At 53.0% G+C, this 18,639-nt stretch overlaps 6 protein-coding genes across 6 annotated transcripts; 2 read left to right on the top strand and 4 right to left on the bottom strand.

The window, feature by feature from the left end:
* Window positions 1-856: 856 nt before the first annotated feature.
* PV07_02032 (uncharacterized protein) lies at window positions 857-2,235 on the bottom strand (the record flags this gene model as incomplete). Its single annotated transcript, XM_016388618.1, has 3 exons — window positions 857-1,719; window positions 1,786-1,975; window positions 2,068-2,235. 3 exons carry the CDS (start codon window positions 2,233-2,235, stop codon window positions 857-859), a joined length of 1,221 nt encoding a protein of 406 aa, XP_016255546.1.
* Window positions 2,236-2,797: 562 nt separating this feature from the next.
* On the top strand, window positions 2,798-4,327 carry PV07_02031 (uncharacterized protein; the record flags this gene model as incomplete). Its single annotated transcript, XM_016388617.1, has 3 exons — window positions 2,798-3,099; window positions 3,157-3,649; window positions 3,716-4,327. The coding sequence occupies 3 exons, from the start codon at window positions 2,798-2,800 to the stop codon at window positions 4,325-4,327; spliced, it is 1,407 nt and encodes a 468-aa protein (XP_016255545.1).
* A 12-nt stretch (window positions 4,328-4,339) lies between these two features.
* On the bottom strand, window positions 4,340-6,213 carry PV07_02030 (uncharacterized protein; the record flags this gene model as incomplete). The annotated part of the gene is made up of 2 exons (XM_016388616.1): window positions 4,968-6,213; window positions 4,340-4,914 (listed from the first exon to the last, which is right to left on the bottom strand). The coding sequence occupies exons 1-2, from the start codon at window positions 6,106-6,108 to the stop codon at window positions 4,340-4,342; spliced, it is 1,716 nt and encodes a 571-aa protein (XP_016255544.1). The 5' UTR covers window positions 6,109-6,213.
* A 946-nt stretch (window positions 6,214-7,159) lies between these two features.
* Window positions 7,160-10,070, top strand: PV07_02029 (uncharacterized protein). The gene is made up of 2 exons (XM_016388615.1): window positions 7,160-8,372; window positions 8,458-10,070. The coding sequence occupies exons 1-2, from the start codon at window positions 7,178-7,180 to the stop codon at window positions 9,789-9,791; spliced, it is 2,529 nt and encodes an 842-aa protein (XP_016255543.1). The 5' UTR covers window positions 7,160-7,177; the 3' UTR covers window positions 9,792-10,070.
* PV07_02028 (uncharacterized protein) lies at window positions 9,909-12,507 on the bottom strand. Its single transcript, XM_016388614.1, has one exon. The coding sequence runs from the start codon at window positions 12,429-12,431 to the stop codon at window positions 10,038-10,040; it is 2,394 nt and encodes a 797-aa protein (XP_016255542.1). The 5' UTR covers window positions 12,432-12,507; the 3' UTR covers window positions 9,909-10,037.
* Window positions 12,508-16,037: 3,530 nt separating this feature from the next.
* On the bottom strand, window positions 16,038-17,465 carry PV07_02027 (uncharacterized protein; the record flags this gene model as incomplete). The annotated part of the gene is made up of 2 exons (XM_016388613.1): window positions 16,038-16,886; window positions 16,947-17,465. The coding sequence occupies 2 exons, from the start codon at window positions 17,463-17,465 to the stop codon at window positions 16,038-16,040; spliced, it is 1,368 nt and encodes a 455-aa protein (XP_016255541.1).
* Between the last annotated feature and the right edge of the window lie 1,174 nt (window positions 17,466-18,639).

Here is an 18,639-nt window from a genome sequence, read left to right as displayed (position 1 = left end):
TCGCCCGTCGGCCACGGCAGTGCCATCCCCATCATCGAGCACCTCACCAAGTACATGATCCGCATGATGCACAAGTGCCAGGTGGAGGGGTACAAATCGTTCGCCCCTTCGCTCGCCGCGATCGACGAGTTTGTCCAGCATGTCGACGCCTTCATGCCCCGCATGGCCTGGGCTGATGACTGTCGCAGCTGGTTCAAGAACGGGAGGACGAGCGGCCCGGTCACCGCCCTGTGGCCGGGCAGCCGCATCCACTGGTTCGAGGCATTGGACGTCCACAACATTCGATTCGAAGACTGGGAGTGGACAAGACGACAGGAAGATCCGGCCACAGGCACAGCGCCCAACCGCTGGGCGTTTCTGGGCAATGGCTTCACCAGACGGGAATTGGACGGTGCTGATCTAACCTGGTACTTTGATCGGCCGGATGACGGCTACGAGCGGTTGACCTATTAATGGACCATGGGGTGTAACGGCTCGTGGGAAGAATCTCTGCTCCTTGGCCGGGCTATAGATGCAAAATAGAAAAGGACTTCAATCATTATTGTTGTCTGCGCAAGAACCCACGAGGAACCGCTTTGCTGATGCGCGATTGCGAAAATATGTGGTCATCTCGCATGCTCTGTTAGTTTTTCTCTAGTCCGCTTGCCCTCTACTCGTCGTGACAAGTACCGATCTATATGTGCAGTGCTCAACTCCATTCTCCTGCACCCATGTCTATCTCTATGATTCCTAGGGTCGCAGGTGCGGCCGCTCTTCAAGTTGATGGGAAGCCGGGCACTGTCAATCGCTTCGGCTTCTCCGCCCGATACTTCTCCTACACCACGTGAGTCTCCCATCGCCGGTCGTGGAGACGATGTCAGTTTCTTAGGAACTCTTTGACCTGTTCCCCCCAGACCGGCACACGCTTATATCTGCTGAAGCCGCCGGCGTTGCCCTTGCCGTAGCCGTCGATAGCGCGACACATGTCTTCGGCCAAGCCGACCTCCTTGATTTCTTTGATCGGGTAAAGATACAAGTGCACGCTCAAGATCCTCCCCCCGCTCCCGGGGAGCGCAAACAAGGTCTGCAGTTCACACCTCACCCAGGTGTCGTCGAGATCGATCTCGGTCGTGGTGGATACCTGGTCATCAGAGTATAAGTGATATTCGCCTCTCTCGCACAAACTCGAGTTGGTCGCGACCGCCCAATTGACCCGCTCGACCACCTTTCCCGGCCGCAGCCGGGCAAAGTACCGATCCATCGACGTCTCGAGAACCTGCTTATACGCGGGTACGGGAGCGTGGGCTTCCCGGAGCTTCATGCCTTTTTTATTCTGCGGGTCGAAGCCCACGGGATAACACCACACGAAAGCCTGTAGAGAATACCCCTCGCCATCCGGCGCGGGCAGGAGCATGAGAAAATCCTCGTCGACGTTGAGCGCAATGAGATGGAGCGTTTGTTGTACGTCGTCAGGCGGGTTCAGCGGCAGGTCCTTGGCGGTGACCAGGTTGTGTAGCACTTTTGATGACGATGATGTGGACAGCCGGAACATCGTGGGAAATCGCCTCGGGAGGTATTCAGTCACGAGATAAGTGTAGAGCTCGTCTACCATGTGGCGTCCGGATGGCAGGCAGTCCAGCGCACCAGGGTACTTTGTGATGATCTTCTCTCGTTCCGCTATGCGCTCTAGATACTGTTGGTCCATGTGGACGATGGTATTGATAGTGGTGTTTCTCAACCCTAACGACTGTTAGCTGAGTGATTGGAAGTCCACCGTGACACCACATTCGTCCTGGAGATGCATACCCATTGTCAGATGGTACGTGTCATTGAATTTGTAAATCCGTTCGGGCTTCGTCCTCTTCCAATCCAGGTCTCGCAGCGGCTCGATCTGGCCCATGCACCAGGGGCCGAGGTCTTTGTCCGGCCTAGAAAGTATGGCAGTCTTCTGAACACCTGAACCCGGGTTGTCCTTGAGAATCGTAACGGCATATTTCTAGGTATCAACGTTAGAAGTGATGGGACACTTAATTGGTTTCCAGGGGAGAAGATCGAGTGAGAGGCGATGGAGCCTCACTCGCAAGCTACCTTTGACACAAATAAACCAATTGCTCGCCAAATTGATGACAACAGTGCCAGGACGACGAATAGCCCGGCAAACAAAGAATTTCTCTGTTCATGAAGCATCATAACATGTTGCTGCAGCCAGCTGGTGACGTAATCCATGGACGATGTAGCGACAGAATGTTCTTCCATTTTGTTTCTCTCCTCAAATAATGAATGATCGATCACCCAAGCGCTCAGCTGATGGAGGATGCAGAACAAGGCTAAGAATGGATCAGCCACGGCCTCTCCAGCATGGGTGACTGACTACTTGTTCATTCCTGGAGGTTGAAAAGGCGGCATAGCCCCCGCAGCCTTCCAGCGGCGAAAGCAATGTCAGCCAGCGCCGATGTTGTACTCAGATAACTGTCGGCCCCGGAGACTCTGAGCATTGTGGAGAAATTTGCCCAGCACCGAACTTGAACCTGAATGCTATATGTCTGTGTACGGGATCACCCCTATCTGACGAACGCGCCGCCGCCAGTGTGGGAAAGTTTGATATCTCGGCGGGCTCCTATCGTTCGGCGGTTGACTCGTCTTCGGCCAATCGAGCCACTCATCTTGGATCTTCAGGGAACCAGTGCAATTGGCTGCAGGGGACAGATGCGGGCGATACTGCTTCAATTCTGATCAAATATGGAGTTGGAAAGCCCTCGAGGGCTTTCTTTCAGCCACCAATTAGGTTCGGGGTTTGCATCTGCAAGCACTGGAAAACATGGCCCCGATTGCATTGACAGATAGTCTTGTCGACAAGGCCAGCCTAGCAAGGGGGAAAGGCGCCACGACGGTGACGACGGCATCAATAGAAGTTCCCTCCGCAGCGGTCCTACTCAACAATGCTCTGGCAGCTGCTCGAGCCCGTTTCGAGCGTGCGAATCCTAATTCGAGGAAGCAACACGAAATCGCAGTCAAGAGTCTACCAGGAGGCAATACTCGGTCACTCCTTCATACATCACCCTTCCCGTTGAGCATGAAATGTGGCCAGGGCCCGTATGTATTGGATGAAGATGGCCACAGGTGAGCACTGACGACGCACGGCGGAGAAAGACACGGTGCTAAAAGTTCGACTTATAGGTATCTCGACTTTGTTGGGGAGCTGACGGCTGGCATATATGGGCACTCCCACCCGGTAATTCGAGAAGCTATCGTGTCCACATTTGACACGGTCGGACTGAACCTTGGAGCAACTACGATTCAAGAGGAACGTCACGCGTCGCTGATCCGAGAGCGCTTCAATGTTGAATGCGTCCGGTTCACAAACTCCGGCACAGAGGCCACAATGCATGCTCTAGGAGCTGCCAGGCGGTTCACCGGCAGAAGAAAGGTCGTCGTCTTCACAGGAGGATACCATGGAGCAGTCTTCTCATTTGGATCCGGGATCGCGCCAAACAATGTCGATCTAGATGATTGGGTTTTGGCCAAGTACAACGACATAAAGTCCACCCGTGTCGCTATCGAGGGGACGCCGGATATCGCAGCAGTCCTGGTAGAGGGAATGCAAGGAGCCGGAGGATGTATTCCTGCCACCAAGGATTTTATGCTTGCTGTTCAGGAGTCCGCGAAAAAGGTATAGTACTGCCGATAGACATACGAAACGCCTAGCAGGTTGACTAACGCGAAGAAACACTTGTAGGCCGGAGCGATCTTTATCCTCGACGAAGTCATGACCTCTAGACTGGCGCCTGGCGGGCTTCAAAGTCTGCTTGGCCTGAAACCTGACATGACAACCTTCGGCAAGTATCTCGGCGGCGGCTTCGCTTTTGGCGCATTTTCGGGACGTGCAGACATCATGTCTGTCTATGACCCTCGGAATAGGGACGCTCTGGCACATTCGGGTACTTTCAACAACAATACAATGGCCATGTACGCCGGATATGCAGGGTTGGCCAAGGTTTTGACACCCGAAGTCAATATCGCGTTCAATTCTTTGGGAGACGCGTTCCGTGAGAAGCTCAGAAAAGTCACCAAAGGGACCAAATGCGCATTCACCGGCCGAGGAGCAATCTTAGCTGCGCATTTCACCGACCAGGGACTTCAGGACATCAGTAGCGTGGAGGATGTGACTGAGGATTGGGACTTGAAGGACCTGTTCTGGTTTGAGATGCTGGAAGACGGGTTCTGGATCACGAGGAGAGGCTCTATTGCCCTTATTATGGGCACCTCCCCAGAAGATTTGGCCAGGTTCGTTGGCTGTGTGGAAAGGTTTCTGGAAAGGCACCGATCCATCGTATCATTGTCGGCTTAGTCGCTAGCATTGTTAAGAAGGAAATGGAAAGGGCTCAAACGGGTCGGCGAGAAAGAGTCCGGAATTGTCCCAGAACTGTATTCCACCGTCCGCTTCAGCATTCTGAGCCCCTGCCGTCTGCAAAACGTCCTGGTTGTAGGAGTATAGATCTCGCCAGTCGATCTTCGAAATTTCACTGCAATCAGGATTGTCGTCGTGGTCGTCATTATCTCCTTCAGAAGCACTTGACCCTTCGACCACGCCAGGGCTCGTCTCTTGGTCTTGAGGCGTAATGTGTGGGAGCTTTCTCGCTTTGCCTATTTTGAGTTCTTGCTGCAGCCTCTCTGAGCTCTCCTCGAACAGGCGCAAGATGATGTCCGCATTAAGCCAGTACTCAGCCAACGTTCGAAGGCTATCGAGAGCAATGTCAAACTTGCGTAAGGCGTCCACGGCCAGGATTGGATTGGCTGTTCGCATTTCCGCACTGAGTTGAATGAGAGTTGTGAAGAGCACGTTGACCGACGAAACCCATAGGAAACGGATTTCGTTGTTCTCGCGAAGTTGATCAAACAAATCTGTGATTGTTTTGGCGGCGGAGCTACAGATATCTGTTGGCTATCCATTAGACCTCATGAACGTCACAGTCGTAGCGTGAACCTACCAGAGTCATGCGACCGAAACACGCCGCCAACCGCTGCTTTACCTGGCAGTGGGCGATGGAGAAGAATTAGGAAATTGTTGTATGCCAACAGCAACACTTTCGGCCAGATTGAAGAATATGCCGACCGAGAGCGCATATGCGAAGGCAAGCAACTCCACCAGTCTGCCAAAATCTCATCAGCAATAGCCAAGGATTTCTGATGAACCTTGTCACTTTTGTTCAGCCGGAAGTGGTCACGCATTATCCTTGACATTTTGGAGCATAGGTCGGTATATTGGATGACAAACTCGACCTGAGCCAGACGGCCGACCCCTTCAAGATCCGCAACGGTCAATGGCGCCACATCGCACTCGTCGAGGTTGATGGCCTGGGGTCTGCCATAGGAGAGCGACACCATCGCGTCAAACTGTACCAAGACCCAGAAGACCCGTCTCCAGATGCGCTTGTCATGAGCCACTAGGGTACTGGAGGAGCAATCACGATGCATTCCCAGCCCCAGAGCCGTGCGAGCAGCGATTCCCACCCAATAGTACGAGTTGGCTCCGACGTCCTCAATACCTTCCGAATGCCAGGTCAAAAGAAGCGCGGCCTGCACCACAACATCTCTGTTCCACTCATAACGGGCATCGAATAGCATTTTGGCGCGTCGGAAGAACATGGCTTTCAGGGACTCTCGTTCTGGTCTGTCGCGTGCCACATGGGCGCCAACCATAAGCACGGACTGTAGGACGAGGAGAGAAGGAGGATCTTGAGGATTCTGGGCTCTATATTGACGCATGAAGATGTCCTCGTCGAGAATGGGAAACCCAGGATTGACATGGCGGAAATACTGATCTAATAGCTCGTCCACAAGAGTTCGTGAAGGCAGCACAAAAGCATCTTTCGGGATCCGGTCCAGCTCGTGGCTGGTATAGTGTCGGGAGATCTGGTTGGCAGGAAAATGATGCACGTGTGGGTTCTTGGTCCTGTGCCGGATCAAGTAGTTGATATTGGAGTATTCTTGCCCGACATATGAGATGCGGACGCCACTTTGCATGATGCGACTGTCGACATCATCCTGGGACAACATCTCCACAAGCTGCCGTCTGACAGTTGAGTCGTCGAGTTGTATAGACAATGTCCCCGCTGCAGTGTCCTGCATTATCGCTTGTGCTTGCGAAGCATGCTGTGGAGCGTTCAGGGTGGATAGATAAGATGTCGTCGGGAATGATGACGACGGTGGACGTATGGGTTCCTGCAGGGTTGCTCCTTGCTTGTGCTGCGCGGTGTATCCTGAGCTGCTCTTGAGAGGGGCAAGAGGCTTGATCACTGGCCGTCTTCGAGGGCGACGCTTCTCGTATGGGATACAAGGAGCCCCAATCCCTCGGCAATTGGAGCATGCCAGACCTTGGGTCCTGTCGCATCTGACTTTTCGACCATGACAACGATGACAAGCGCCGTTCGAGGGTTTGAAACCTTCACCTTCACCGCGGTCCATATCAATCCAACTCCTTCGAGGGTCTCTGTATGAAGACTCTGCGTGCAGGATTTGCTTCATGTCTGGCTTTCCCTCCCTGGACTTGCCGAAGCGAGTTTTTGTTTGGGGGGGGGGGGGGGGGGCCGGTCTCTGCGCCTGAGACTTACTACTGGCACATTCTCTGCATCGAACTTTTGGGGGAGCGCCTTTGGTCACATCGCTTGGGAGAGATGGTAGAATTGGCGGGACGCACTGATAGTAAATGGGAGAGCGACCATGGCGGCTCTTGGGGGCCTCGGCGCCGAGAGCCAATCAACGAAGCTGAAAGAAGGGCAATTGCAGGTGCAGCCATCACCATATCAAGCAAGCGTAACAGTGAGTGTCGGAGTCTCTCGAGGCGACTCAACGTCAGCAGTGGCTTGCAGGGTTACCCAGGTAGACACAATGGTATAGGCATAGGCATCTGATGCTGGCTGGTGTAGCTGGTGAGGCTAATCCTCGAGGCTTCTTGGGTTCAAGGAGCAGCAGGTGGCCAAGCCGAGGGCAAGTAGAGCGACGATGCGCTAAAGGGCTTGCGCCGAGAAGGGCAGGTTTTCCGTCCGATACTTTGTCCCGAAGGCACGTGAGGAGGCTATGATATAGTCACGTGGCAGCTGCGCGGGGCGATATCTGCTTTCAGATCATCCGCCGCCTCTGCCCCCACCAATTCCCTTCATCATTATAAAATCTAATACCCGACAGCCTTTGGGATTCGATGCAAGTGGTCTGGGAGGCCGACACTGCGGCCTTCGCAAGCCGCAAGAGAGCCGCACGCGCATGTCAGAAATGTCGCGCCGCGAAGAAGCGCTGTCATCACACCTTCCAGCGCCCGCCCGAGCAGCAGGCAGATTCTGACGGGCTCGAGAGAGTCCTGCCCAATTTGACTCACAAGGAGCCCATTCGCTTCGTTGGAGACCTGAACCCCGAATCCATCCTCACAGACTTGTCGTCGAGAAAGCAAGGCAGCCAGAGGATCAGCAGGGTCGGCACTTGGGTCGAACAGTCTCGAGATCTACAAGATGGCCTCCCTCCAGAGGACCTTGGTCCGCCGCTCCCGCAGAAGTCGGGGGACAAAACGCCACTCAATGTCGAGAAGTATGGCAGAGTTGAGGGCGGTCGGAGGACTCTGACGGGTCATCAACGCAATTATCTGCAAGCCGTGGGAGCCTTTCGTGTTCTGCCCAAGGCAACTCAGGATGCCCTGGTCACAACCTACATTGCGTGTTTTGACGGACTACTACCCATCCTGAACGGCATTAAACTACTTCGGGACTACACCGAGGGACGGTGCTCGATATTTCTCATGCAGGCCATATGTCTTGTGACCTGCAAGACTGAGGAGGCTGCGCCATATCTCCGACTTTATGACGATGGTCCACTTCTAGACCCCATCCCATTCGCCCGCAGTCTACATACCGGATTGGACGCAGCTATGAAAGCTGATCTGGAACCTGATAGAGTCACCAAGATCCAGATCCTGACTCTGATGCATTTACACAACGATGGACCGGGAGGCATTGAAGAATCTTCATTACACCTGTCACAAGCAATCCACGATGCCTGGACAGCCGGTCTCCACATCCACACGCCGGGACGATCTCCGAAAGATCAGTCGAGTATGCTGTGGTGGACTATCTGGACCCTTGACAAGATCAATGCTTGCCTCGGTGGGCGGCCGATTGTGATAGCGAACCGAGACATTGACATCGCACGTCCGCCACTGGAAAATGGGGTTCCGAGGAGTAATGTCATCAATCTGTGGCTGAGATTGGGAGAGCTTTTGGACGAGGTCATCGAATTTTACAGACCAACTGCGGACCCCGAGTGTACAGGGTGGGAGGCTGAATTCCCAGCTTATCGGTCGCTGACTGAGGGTATCGATTTGTCCTTGCTTCCCGTCTCGGAACAAAGTGAGTGAGCTGTGCTGGTCGTCCTAACCTTTTTCCACGTCGATCTTAGTCCACCTTTATCGTGTACCACTGACGCTCTTCCCAGGCATCCTCGAACTCTGCTACCATGTCATTGCAATTCTCTCCTGCCGCGCCGGTGGTCCCTCTACGACCTCCTACGCCCGTCGCATCTCAGCGGCTGATCGGATCCAGGAGCTCCTCTCCAATGGTCGTCACACATCCCTCCAACCCATTCCCTTGGTACCATATGCAGTCGGCCTCGCACTGACAGTCGCATACCGTGGTCTCCGTGACAACGCATTCGAAGACACCGATCGCGCACAGGCCGATCTCGCCACGCGCTGTGAGACCTTGGAGGCCTTGAGCATGTACTGGTGGACTGCAGACGCAATGGCCAGACTGGGGCGGAAAGCGTTGAAGTCTTTGCAGCAGACAGGGGTGAGGAAAGCCAGCGTGGCGGGGCTCATGAACGCAATGGAAGCAGAGGTCACTGCGTGTAAGTTTGGACCATTTGAGGGCAAGCGCCATGATGGTGGGCATCATTCCCACAGTGCTTCCACCCCCGCTACAGCTATTACTGGAGCTGCCACCACAACACCGATGATGACAAAATCAATGTCTTCTGGCGCTGGGCCTGGAGGAAACGGGTTACACGTACTCTCCGATGCAGCAGCCGCCCAATCGACCGGAACAGGGCGGAATCTGGCTTCCTCATCCTCTCCCAGCAGCGGCCACACCAGCAGCAATAGCAAGAGTTTTGGGAATGCCGCTATCGCTAGGGCCATGTCCAACACGCCGGTATCACTGTTGACCACCTCCCCCAAATTGTCGCAGTCACAGCAGTTCAACCACAGCTATGCCTCGGGCTTCAGCCAGATCCCACCCATGTCCGCCTTCCAGTACCAGAACTACAACAAAAGTACCCGGTTCCAGACATCCGCGCTGAACAACCAGCACCAGCACCTCCACAACCCCCTCGCGGCAAGTAGTAGCAGCAGCGCGTTCGCGCTCGACGTGCCGTCCTCGTTCGGCCCGGGCATCTACGACCCGCAGTTCACCAACCTGGACGAGCTGTTCGACGGCTTCTTCGACCTCAGCATGCCCACCATCTTCCAGGACCCGCTCTTCGACGGCGACGCCTTTGTCAACGCCGACCTCGACTTCGGCATGGACCCCGCCATGGCCACCATCGAGGGGCTGGGCTATGCCACGGACGTGAGTGGTGCCGGCGCCGATGGTGTCGGCGGCGGACTGCATACAGGACCCGGAGAAGGAGGGGTGTCGGCGTCGACGTCGGGGCCAACAACAACTGGATCTGCAGGGTCCGGGAATGCTTCCTCGACGACTCCCAAGGCGTCCGCAGGTTCGGGGCTTCATGCCTCGCTCGGCACGGGGTATCCGGAGATTAGCATGCATTGATCGCAGTTCCCCAGATCTCCGAGTCTGGTTTGCTTAAGCATGGGAGTCAAATGATTTGGTTATGAGTACGGAGTATAGTTGTTTGGCGTTCATTTGGGGACTGGATAGCGACGAGGAGACAGAAGATGAGGATGAATTTGGTATATAAAGACAGACGCGACGAAGGGTTACATAATTCTATTCACATTGGAAGAACGTTGAACGAGAGCGTCCACCACGCTTGTCTGCGGAGCCGGCTTCATTGCGTCAATCGAGGGTACCAGCCCCGACACCGACTCCCCACCTCCCTACCTCCAACATAGCTTCCTCTCCGCCTTCTGCTAATACCCCCTTCCCCTCCCCGAGCAATCCCTCGAGGCAAAGCCAGGGATCCCTTCCGCCGCCCCATTTCAGAACCTCCTCTTTAAACCTCTCTCCACTGGCACGATCAATGGCGCCATTGTCCTCGCCGCCGCGAAAAACGTTCGTCCAGACTCGCCGCGCGATCGCCGTGTCGAATAGGTATGAATAGTAGCTTGCGCCGTATCCGTGGAGGTGACCAAAGAAGCCTTGCCAGGAGGTTCCCCACGGCTCGGGCACGGAGCCGTGCTTGTTCCACACGTCGTAGTATACAGCGGTAGAATCGTACCGCCCGCTCCGGAGGGCTTGAACAGGTCCGTCCCCATGGTACACCTGATCAAGGACACTCATGAGAATCTGGCTCTCGTTATTCCACGCACCCTGTCTAGAAGCTTCCTTTGACCCTTCTTCGGCAAGTACTTTGAGCATCTCATCGGGCATGGGCGCGTCTGTCTTCCAATGTCTCGCAAAGAGTTTCAGAACCGCTGGATCTGTAGCGAAGTTTTCCATGAGGACAGAGGGCAGTTCAGAGAAGTCGGTTGCAACCCGTGTTCCCGATATGCCTTGCATAGAGGTGCGACCTAGGACGCTGTGGATGGCGTGGCCCATTTCGTGGAATAACGAGACGAGACTGTATTGAGAGAGAAGAGCAGGTTCGCCGGGTACGCTGGATTGTGGGAAGCCACACACAAGAGCGATGATGGGGATTTGGTGATGAAAAGCCACGCCTGAAGTAGGGTTGGTGCTGAGGAGTGTCGGCATGCCATTGTTCAGTGGTTCATTGCGTTCTTCACATTCGCGGACCTCTTCCTCTGAGATTTCCCGTGAGCAGAGAAGCGTGAAGTGGGCGGGATGGCTCTGCTTCCCCGGTCGCGAAAATAAATCGCAGTACATGGTGGCGATATGTTCCTCCTTGTCGGTATAGACATCCAGCCGTCTAACGTCGGGATGCCAGACTTCACCTTGCTTGGTCTCCTTTGGTACAAAGCGGACTCCATAGAGAGACTCGAACAGGCTGGACAAGCCCTGCATCACATGGCCGAGTGCAAAGTAAAATCTGGCGCTCTCCTGCAGGCGCGACTTTGATGTGCGAGGTCCCGAAGCCCCCTCCAGCTGATCTAGTTTTGCCAGGAGATAGTTGTGATCCCACGGGTTCAATCCTTCAGCGCCTTGGTCCACCTTGCGCTTGAGTTCCAAGAGTGGAGCAAGCTCCTTCTGCACATGTATCTTGTTGTTTGCATTAATCGATTCGAGAAAGTTGTTCACGGCCTCTGGGGTCTTGGCCATTTTCTCTATGAGAGCCATCTGTGCAAAGTTGTCGAAGCCCGTAAGTTTGGCAAGCTGGGCACGGCGAAGGAGCAGTTGTTCAAGTGTTGCAATGGTCTTCTTGGAGGCGCTTCTCTCAGCAATGTACATATCTTTCCTCGTTGCAGCGTCCTTGGCAGCTCTAAGAACCATTTTGGACCACTTACTCGACACTGGAATCTGTGCTCTTTCGTGGTTTTTGAAGCCTTGAACCAACGTCGGATCTATACCATCCAACTGACGAACGGTAAATGAGACATACTCCCTTGCATGATCCATCTGATTAATAAAATCGGTTCCCAGCTGTACAATCTCGTTCGAGAGTGAGACAAACTGTCGTCTCTGTTTGTCGGGAAGGTGAATGCCCGATTTTGCGAAGTCCCTCATCAGGAGCACGGCAACCATTTTCTCCTCTTCGCTCCACTGAGACTGGACCTCTGGCATGTCCCAGGCCTTTTTCAGCTGCTGGTTTAAGCCAGTGGTTGTATTGAGCTCATTCATGTACTGGAACATCAGTGAATATGAAGCAGATGCCGAGGCAGCCACATCGTCACTCGGGTGGATGCTCCTGATGAAATCGGAGAGATCTATTACTCGACAAAGCAAGTCGCTCAGTCTATCAAGATCTCTGGGTATTGCTCTGTATTGCTCGGCCGTGGAAGCGGCGAGCGTCCTCTCTACCAATCTCTTGCATTGTATTACCGACGCCTCTGCGAATTTTTGAAAGCCCTGCGGAAGGGTCAGGAACGTGTTTCCTATCAAGCCCGAACTCTCGGTGGATGATGTCTTGGAGAGTGTCTTCCTATTGAAAACCTCACGGAGGAGAGCATTTTCGCTACCGTTCTTGGAGGAGGAGTGGGAGGACGCATGGAGGTATGCACCATCGAAGGTGTTATCGTTGGCTACGGCGATTCCGGCGGCGGTAGAATTGAACCTTTGCTGTTTGCGCAGGCATCTGGGGCAGGTCCAAGGCTGCCGCCGCAGAGCCTTATGCATACCTAGACAGTCGGAGTGAGTAGAGTGAGCATGTGCTGCCCGTGTAACGCGTTGGCTGGTGTTACACTGACGTGACTGAGTCTTTGCCTTGGTTTATCAGTAGATCTTGGTCTTGGCAGCAAATGACGAGGTACGCGCAATTATTACTAAATCGGTTCCTATTGTGCACCTGAGCATCCACCCTAGGACCTCGTACCCGCGCCGCTTTTAAGCAGGGCTCCATCGATCATTTTCGCACCACTCACCCCCCTGCTCTCCAACTACCTCCCGACGACTCGCCTCTTTCCCTTCTCGATAATACGACCCTGATATTCAAAGAGCTAGGTAATGTAAGTAAGTATACTGTATTGGGTTGCTCTAACACCGTTGGCCGCTCTGTTTATCCTCGGCCATTGTGGAAGATGTGTATGTATAGCAGATCCGACTACCTCGTTCTCTTGTGTCGATCAAGCTCCGGAGAGGGAGGCAGCCCCGTTGGGATGTCGGTAGGATTACCCTCCAGTGCCTGAAGTGGTCCATTGCCAATACGCATCCGTCCCCTGGCGCGAAGCATTATTGTGGCGGATTGGTGTGTAATTCAGTGCTTGATATATCGTCGGTCAACTGTTAAGAGGCTTGAGTTTGAATGATGTAGTGAGCTAGTACACACTCGGAACTGTAGCCTCAAACATTGTACTTTCTGAAAGAGGGAGGTAGAGTGAGATCGACGATAATTGGCCATCCAGAGTTCTGACAAAGTGGAGATAGTCCTTTTCGGCAACCCTCTACAGCGTGTAGACACACCGCAAACCATCGCTTGAACCTGGAGGTGCTGTTGCCACGTCGGTTCTCCAAGCCAATAGAACCCAGATGTGGCTAGGAATATCAATCGATCAGTCTTGCTGTTTGTAACGCTTATTCTGCAAAGCCCCGATTGAGCCAAACGGGGCGGGCAATGGCTTGCCCTGGCGTCATCTATCGTGAAGTTTTAGATACAAAAGATGGCGTTGAAGGCTAGACAGAAAGTAGCGGCACAGATTCATGAGCGTTTAGATAAGACCGTTATCTGATCCTCTGGCTTGAATCCGTTGAAAATTGACGTACGGGTCCTTCAAGTGGCCACTTTAACCGAAAGTTGCTTCGAGAACGTTGATCCAGCCCGACATTAGATCGGTAGCTTGGACATCACTTACGCGGGATGGAGTGTTGGTCTTTCTACTGACTGGTTCGCTCGACTTCCGAATTTCCTGCTAACGAAGACTTTCTTTGACGGATTCGATATCTTGACATCTGATAACAGAACAACCTGGAACTCCAGGCAGGAAGCTAATTCGACGCATGAATATATATATATACTGGCCATCACGAGAGCGGTTATACAGATTCTGTGTTCTTGGTCTCAACCCTTTGAGTGTTCTGAGCAGCAGCATGGCATTTCGACCCTACGAAGACAACCCTCAAGCCAACGCAAATCAATGGCCGCCAGGGACAATCCAGCTCGAGACCCGTATGTGAGTCCCTTTGGAAGAACCGTGTTCTTGTATTGATCTTTCTGCAGTCCACGGTGCAAGAAACAGCGAGATAATTCTCCATCCGACCCCTAGCAATGATCCCAATGATCCGTTGAATTGGACAAAGCTCCGGAAAAGCATCAATTTTGGCCTTTCTTGTTATTACACCCTGATGGTGTTTGTCCTCGTCGATATCGGGACTGTCATCTATGGCCCTCTCATGATAGAGCTTGGCTTCAGCACCGAGGTCTTGAATCGATCTTTCGGAGCCAATACGGCAGGCTTAGCCTGTGGGTGTGTTATTTTCATTCCATTCGCGCTCAAGTTCGGCCGACGGCCGATCTACCTAGTCAGTATTGCTATATCATGTTCTACAGCCATATGGCAAGCAAAGATGAAGACGGCCGGAGACATGTACGGCGCCAATGTGGTATCAGGCCTCGCTGGCAGTATCGCCGAGACAATCTGCCAGATGACGATCGCAGACTTGTTCTATGTGCACCAGCGGGCGACCTGCAACGGCATCTATCTCCTGACTGTTACTGCTGGAGCATATCTTGGGCCTGTTGCCGCAGGATATATCGCAGATTCACAGGGTTGGCGGTGGATTTGGTGGTGGACCACCATTCTGCTGGCGACAGGCTTGGTCATGTTCTTCTTCCTCTATGAGGAGACGAAATATATCCCCACCATTGTGTCGAACCCCGAGCTCGTCGATATCCTGCCAGCCAATGCTCAAACTGACAGAGCAAAGAAGCCTGTGGCACCGACGCTCACAACGACCTCTGGGTTAACTGTGGAGAAGTGTACCGAAGAACCTCTCACCTGCGTCACATCCAACACCACAAGAATGGATATCGAACCGAAGAGCTACCTCAAGCGGCTGTCTCTCTTTACAGTGACGCCCGGAGGGTTCAGAGACTTTGCCCGACACATTTGGCAACCGTTCCAGATACTCTGTACTATTCCGGCGGTGACGTACACGGCCTTAATCTACGGCTCCCTCCTCGCATGGTTCTCCGTCCTGTTATCGGTCCTCTCCATTTGTAAGTGTCATTTGCTGTGCTGCTTGGCCAAGGAGGATTTGACTGGTTTATAACTCCAGCTGCTACAACGGCAAAATGAACTGCTGAAGTGCGGGAAATGTTCCGGATCGAAGCTCACGAAATGCAGATTTGACCTATCCACCCTACAGCTTCTCATCTTCTGGCGTCGGGCTCATGAATCTTGCACCTTTCATTGGCAGTTTCTTGGGCAGCGCTTATGGCGGTCCCCTGTCCGACTTCCACATTGTCCGCTTGTCCAAGAAGAACAGTGGCATTTACGAGCCCGAAATGCGACTATGGCTGGGTCTACCATGGATCGTTCTCACTCCGTTGGGGATCCTTATGTTTGGCTTGTGCCTTGACAATGTGAGCACTACCACAGAATAAATGACGAGAGGAAAACTGATGCTTTTGATTTTAGGGAGTGCACTGGATATCTCTGGCCGTCGCTCTGGTCATATTTGGCATCGGCAACAACGTCTTTAGTGATCTTGCGTTGACCTATTTGATTGATTCCTACAAGGACGTAAGTTGTCCCTGAACCTGGATCTCAATCCGACAACTCCTAAATGCCCCAAACTAGATCGTTGGCGACTCTCTTGTCGCGGTCGCGTTTCTGCGTAACGCTTTCGCCACCGTTGTTGCCATGACCCTGACTCCGTGGATCGAGGGCGTCGGGCTCACCAACGTCTTCATCACTTGTACAGTCGTGTCGGCCGCTATTTTAACGACCACAATCCCCATGCTTATTTGGGGCAAGAAGTTGAGGGTGACAACAGCGACAAGATACGCTAGAATGGCAAGAAGGCAGTTTGACACCAGACGCTGATCGCCTTCAAGGAGCTCTAGAGGTTGTCCTTTGGGGCCTTTTCGTCTAGGCTCTCTCATCAAGAGGTAAATCATCTGGGTTCAACTTTACCCTTTGCCACTGCAGGGTTTGTGGTTTGACTCAGATAGGGCAAAACCAACGACCACAGTCTACGCAGTCAAGATCACTAGAGTTTGCATACTGCTTTCGTTGACAATCAATTGGTAATCTCAAAACCTCCCCAAAAGCCAAGTGAGCCTGGTTAGACCATGCAAAAATTGATCTTGTGCTTCTTCATAATGAAGTGCAAGCCATAAGGACCAAATGCCCGAGGATCCGGATCCGTCCAGAGTAGCTTTAGCATGTTGATGCAAGCCTCGGTGACTCTCATATGCCATCTCGGACAAGTTGCAACGGCTCGGAGTCTCTCACGTTGAGTTTCCCGTGTCAGACATGACCCTATGATGACTGTTGGCCACAGCATAGCAGTCCCGAAAGGTGAATCCACGACTGCTGCATATAGATCCCAAACTGCATCGATAAGCTCTTGGATCTCGACTAAGACTTCCGGGCTGTTGCTCACGACTGCGCCGCACATGGACACCTTGAGATAAATCAACAGAGCATGTCGGTATACTTCGCCAGCCAATCTTTGCGCAGTCTCATACTCTTTCATCTGCGAGCCGGGAGGGCCTGATGTCCAATTGAGAATATCCTCCAGTAGGCTTTGATATGTCGAGAAAGTTTCCCAAGAGCAGCCGCCTGTCTGTTCTTCCTCACACAACCGTCTTCTGGCGAGCACTGATACCAAAGGAATCTTCTCGAAAAGTGACACGCCGCAACTCAGGATGGTGCCAAAGTTGTCGTACTCGTGGATGGAGTCTAGTGACAACAGATCCGGATCAAGAGGGATCGTCCTCGCTTGGTCGAGGGCGTAGGGGGTAATATGGGCTATAAGAGCCAGGTAGGCGTAATGTTCAAGTATGAAGCTCTCGACTCCTTTACCACGGATCATGTCGTTGTGTTTGCCATTCGCTAGCAGGTCAAGCATCAGCTGCCGGCTTGGACGCAAATGCGAGAATATTGCGCCGCATGTCTTTCCAGATATTGCCTAAAAGGAACCTCATCAGCCGGCTTCCACCGTAGAGATTATTCGAGTTGAGACACTGACCTCGATATGAGCGAGGATGATTAAGATGAGTAAGACACGAACAGATTGTTCAACAGTGTGCGAGGCTAGGCTCTGAATAATGTGGCGTAGATCGTAGAGAACTTTTGAATAGTGCTCCCACGCAGTGTGCAGGACCGAATTCGATCGGTCATATTTGACCTCGAGAAAAGCACCTCCTAGAGCAAGGACCGCGCTCATGAGCGTCTCGTCACAGACAGCACGGGGGAGAACATGGGTAATGAATGGATTTGATTCTATCGTTCTTGGCGAGAGCTTCCCGGCGCCATCCTCGAGATAGTATTGTAGGAGCAGTTGAGAATCCTTGGCCGTCGAGACTGTTTGCAACAGACCCGTGTCGATGGTGCTCGGACTCCAACTGATCACAATACTGGAGTTTCTGGACGAAGGAGCGGAAGCGGAGGAAGCAAGATAGGATAAAGGCGGGCTGGGACAGGACTGTCTCTTGGAGACGACAGACTCTGAGTTACTGGGCTTCCAGCTGGTCAGTTTCCCGTGCATTGACACGTTAGATGGAGATTCTTGTCGGACCTGTCTGGGCTGTGATTCTGGCCACGTACAGTCTAGGCCATTGCGTACGCAAGAGGTGCACGGTTTTGCTTCTTCGTCACATCTCTTCCGTCGTCGCCTGCAAGTCAGGCAGCCAGTCTTCGAGCGGTAGTACCGTTGGCGAGGACGTCTCGGGAACGCGGCGCCCGCAGAACGCATATTTTTGGGAGTCAGGGACAGAGACAGAGAATTTCAAACGACTCGGGGGCCTTTCGGGGACACGCGATTAGATAAGAATAAGAATCTAAGGAGGGTCTCAAAAGACGAGCATCGCGTTAACTCTCCTTGTGGGTTTTAGGGTATCGAAGTGTCAACCATACCGGACGTCGTGGGCCTGCGGATTGAGGAAGAGAACAGGACTTCGGAGGCATCTTCAACAACATTGGCTGCCCCAATAGAGTTTCCTGCTAGCGAAGAGTTGAAGTGCTGATGGACAGAAGAGAGGGGAGAAACACTCTATTGGTAATTCTTGTGTAATGACTATGAAGCCAGACGGCGGAGGGAGTTGCCTCGGAAGACGACAAGTCCCAACCATTCTGACGCCAAAGTTTCACAGCGCGTTTAGATAAGATAAAGCAAGAACTCACGTACTGACCTAGGTTCTACCGTCCCTCCTGCCTGTTCTTTTCCTCGTTTAATGTCAACGCCATCTTTGTTCGTCAATGTTTGGCGTCGAGCGGTGCTGGGTAATGGCTCTGACTTGCCAGTTTCAGAGTTACGAAGAACAAGCTTGCATACCGTTGTCGTTTGAGTTCCGAGCCCTCTGCCGCCCAAAAAATCTGGTTCAAGGACTTTTGGAGCGGGAGGTTGCCCCTGTCTGGGACTACTCCGATGCGCTTGAGAGTATTGCTAACATCCTGCCCTTACTGCTGTTGCAGGCCGCTTAGATAACGGCGTTTGGATAGGTCTTGGGCCTTGTTTTCCAAGGTAGGTTGCCAGGTCTATGGCCCTTGCACTAGTCCAATTCGAACCCCACGGCATTTTCGTGTCAACGTTGGAAGAAGATATAATAAGAATGTCATCGTGCAAAGAGGACACATTTGATCAATCACAAAACTAACGCTTACTGTTGTCCGGACTCTACGTAACGACATTTCTTGCTCTCAGGTTCGCTCTCACCTCCAAG

The sequence above is a fragment of the Cladophialophora immunda genome (assembly GCF_000835495.1).
Source record: "Cladophialophora immunda strain CBS 83496 unplaced genomic scaffold supercont1.1, whole genome shotgun sequence".
NCBI classification, from domain to species: domain Eukaryota; kingdom Fungi; phylum Ascomycota; class Eurotiomycetes; order Chaetothyriales; family Herpotrichiellaceae; genus Cladophialophora; species Cladophialophora immunda.
The sequence above is the reverse complement of the archived record's forward strand: the minus strand, read 5'-3'. Positions and strand labels throughout refer to the sequence as shown.

What these genes read in the sequence shown, in the direction of transcription:
- PV07_02029 (XM_016388615.1), top strand. Translation starts at nt 7,178, where the DNA reads ATGCAAGTGGTCTGGGAGGCCGACACTGCGGCCTTCGCAAGCCGCAAG. An exon ending in GCTTCCCGTCTCGGAACAAA is followed by an intron (nt 8,373 to 8,457) that starts GTGAGTGAGCTG and finishes CGCTCTTCCCAG; the next exon opens with GCATCCTCGAACTCTGCTAC.
- PV07_02028 (XM_016388614.1), bottom strand. Translation starts at nt 12,431, where the DNA reads ATGCATAAGGCTCTGCGGCGGCAGCCTTGGACCTGCCCCAGATGCCTG.